This window comes from Salpingoeca rosetta (assembly GCF_000188695.1).
Source record: "Salpingoeca rosetta unplaced genomic scaffold supercont1.35, whole genome shotgun sequence".
In the NCBI taxonomy this organism is placed as follows: domain Eukaryota; class Choanoflagellata; order Craspedida; family Salpingoecidae; genus Salpingoeca; species Salpingoeca rosetta.
The window spans coordinates 666,376-668,875 of record NW_004754899.1 but is presented as its reverse complement, the minus strand read 5'-3'; the positions used below and the strand labels follow the sequence as shown (position 1 = coordinate 668,875).

General features: G+C 58.0%; 1 protein-coding gene across 1 annotated transcript in view; it reads right to left on the bottom strand.

Moving 5' to 3' along the window:
• The window catches only part of PTSG_10258 (TKL protein kinase), a 5,049-nt gene that overhangs the window by 311 nt on the left and 2,238 nt on the right, over positions 1–2,500 (bottom strand). Inside the window, exons 2-4 of the mRNA XM_004988541.1 lie at positions 848–2,500; positions 211–647; positions 1–32 (exon numbers count right to left, since the gene is read on the bottom strand). The exon at positions 1–32 is cut by the window's left edge and continues 311 nt beyond it; the exon at positions 848–2,500 is cut by the window's right edge and continues 1,715 nt beyond it. Of these exons, the coding sequence (XP_004988598.1) occupies positions 1–32; positions 211–647; positions 848–2,500 (2,122 nt within the window). The remainder of the gene's footprint in view (positions 33–210; positions 648–847) is intronic.

Sequence of the window (2,500 nt, the reverse complement as noted above, 5' to 3'; positions counted from 1 at the left end):
GTACGTCAGCGACTGGAACCACTCGGGGATGGCTATCGGAAAGTGTGTGGTGGTATGCGTGTTTTTGTGTGTGAGACAGAGACGGAGAGAGAGAGAGAGAGAGAGAGATAGACACGTGGTCTCGCAATCTAAACGCGCACACATGCACTCACACACACACACACACACACACACACACAAAAACACACGCACACACCAGAAGCTTCTCACCATCTTGTTCGCTGTCATCAAATCGCAAGCGTTTCCCATCCTGCAGCAAGTTGCTGAGCGTCGCCAGCATGGGACCGCGAAAGTCGCTCCCCTTCTCTTGTTCGAGCAAGTCCGGCACACGCTGCGTTGCCACCTCCCACATCAGCACGCCAAAGCTGAAGATGTCGGCCTCGAAGCTGTACTTGTCGCCCGTCAATGCTTCTGGTGCCATGTACAGCGGTGTGCCCACACCAGCCGTCAGCGTCATGCTCGTCATTGTCTGCAGCCCAGCCTGCTGCGAGTATTGGGGGTCATCAACATCATGGCTGGAGGAGAGGCGAGTGTAGCGGCTGCCGTGGGCCCTGCCACCACGCGTGAAGCACTGGCGAATGGATCCGAAATCCGTAATCTTGGCGCGAAGCGACGATGACACCAGCACGTTTCCGCTCTTCAGGTCTCTGTTTGGGTGGTGTTGATGAGAGGGATGAGGCTAGGATGGGCGATGAGCGAGAGCACGTGCCTGCATGCATGCAAACACACACAAACACGCACACACACACATGCGCGCACACGCGCACACACACAAACACAAACACACACAACATACGCAACACACACGCACACCTACACACACACACACACACACACACAAACGCACCGGTGCATCTGGTCCAGACTGTGGATGAAGGCCATGCCACTGGCAACATCCCGCAGCAGTCGCAGCTTCAGTTCCCACACACGATTCACATCATCCCTGACACTGCCGTTGCTGCTTTCCTCGACCTTCCTGCTCCTCACTTCCATCAACACTTCCTCCATGTCCTTGCCCAACAAGTCCTTGAGCGACCCCATGGCCACAAACTCCAGCACCAGGAACGGGCTGCCGTTGGGGTCTGTGCCCGCGCCAAAGAACCGCACCACATTCGGGTGCCGTGTCCGCTGCAGGAACTCCACCTCCTTCTCAAACTCCTGCACCGTGCTCTCGTCAAACATCATCACACTTTGCTGCAGCACCTTCACTGCCACTGTGACTGTGTCCCACTCTGCCTTGAACACCACGCCAAACGCACCTGCAGCCACACGCTCAACAAGCCTCAGCTCATCGTACTCAATCTCCCACGCCTTCTTCAGCGCCATCACCTCCTCGTCCCTCTCCACCAGCAGCTGCTCCTGTAGGCCGATGCGCTTGGTGAGCCCACGGTAGCGGCGTGACAGCCACGCCATGAGCAGGCCAAATGCCAGGCCAGATATGACAGACGCGGCAACAATCGTGGAGATGTTGGGCTCGTTGAACACGCACCGCCCACCCGACGTCATCCGAAAGCCACGGGCGCACGTGCAATGAAACGAAAACACCAGCTCCGCAGAGACAACAATCGGATTGCGCAATGGCCGCAAGTCCTGATTTGACAGTTCAAGCGCGCATTCAATGGGGGCATCCGTCAGCTGGAGAATCGGAGGCATGGGCCGATTGGCAATCTCACCAAAGTCCGCAGTTGCAAATTCGCTCGTCGACAGCGCAATTGTTCGCTCTGTGATGCGGTTCATCTCGTCCACGTCGCTGACCCACGCGTTGCCCGAGAAATCCAACACGTCCACATGCTCAAGACAGTTGCGCATGCTCAGGATGGCATCGCGAATGTCGACGACTCCGCCCAAGTTGCGGGCGAAGAGAACACGTCGCCCCCACCGCGTGCACAGTGCACCCGTAAGCGGCAAGTTGGTGCTGCTGATGTCGAGAATGTCGATGGGAGGTGCGTCGATGGAGGTCAATCGAGTGCAGCCTGACACGTTGAGCTCACGCAGTGGGTCGTGAACCGTAACGGATTCGAGATGCCTGTTGTCCGTGAGAAGAAGCACGTCAAATGCCTTGTCAGGGCACAGGTCAATCGTGCTGAGGTCCGTGTTGGCGATACGGAGCTCCCGCACGTTGCTTGCAAGCACGGCGCACAGGGCACTCATGGGAAGCGTGTCGCTGGTGGCGCCGGGCCAGCCCGCGTGCAGGGCATCTAGGCTCAGCGATGCCAATTGCCCAAGTGACGAAACGATGGCGCTGATGTCCACATTCTCCAGGCCAAGGGTGGAAAGGGGCGCAACGTTGGCAATGTTGCTGTTGGCCGGCAACACCGCTTTAGCCTGTGCCTGCAGGGAAGCGCCAATCTCCAGAACGCCCAAACGGGGCAGAGCGAGGAGCGGTGCCAGGTCGATGTGCGTGATGCGATGGTTCCTCATGCGAAACGTCTCCAGTGCAGGAGTCATGCTCAGGTCTGGCACAGCGCGCATTGGGTTGTTGTCCAAACTCAGCAGCACA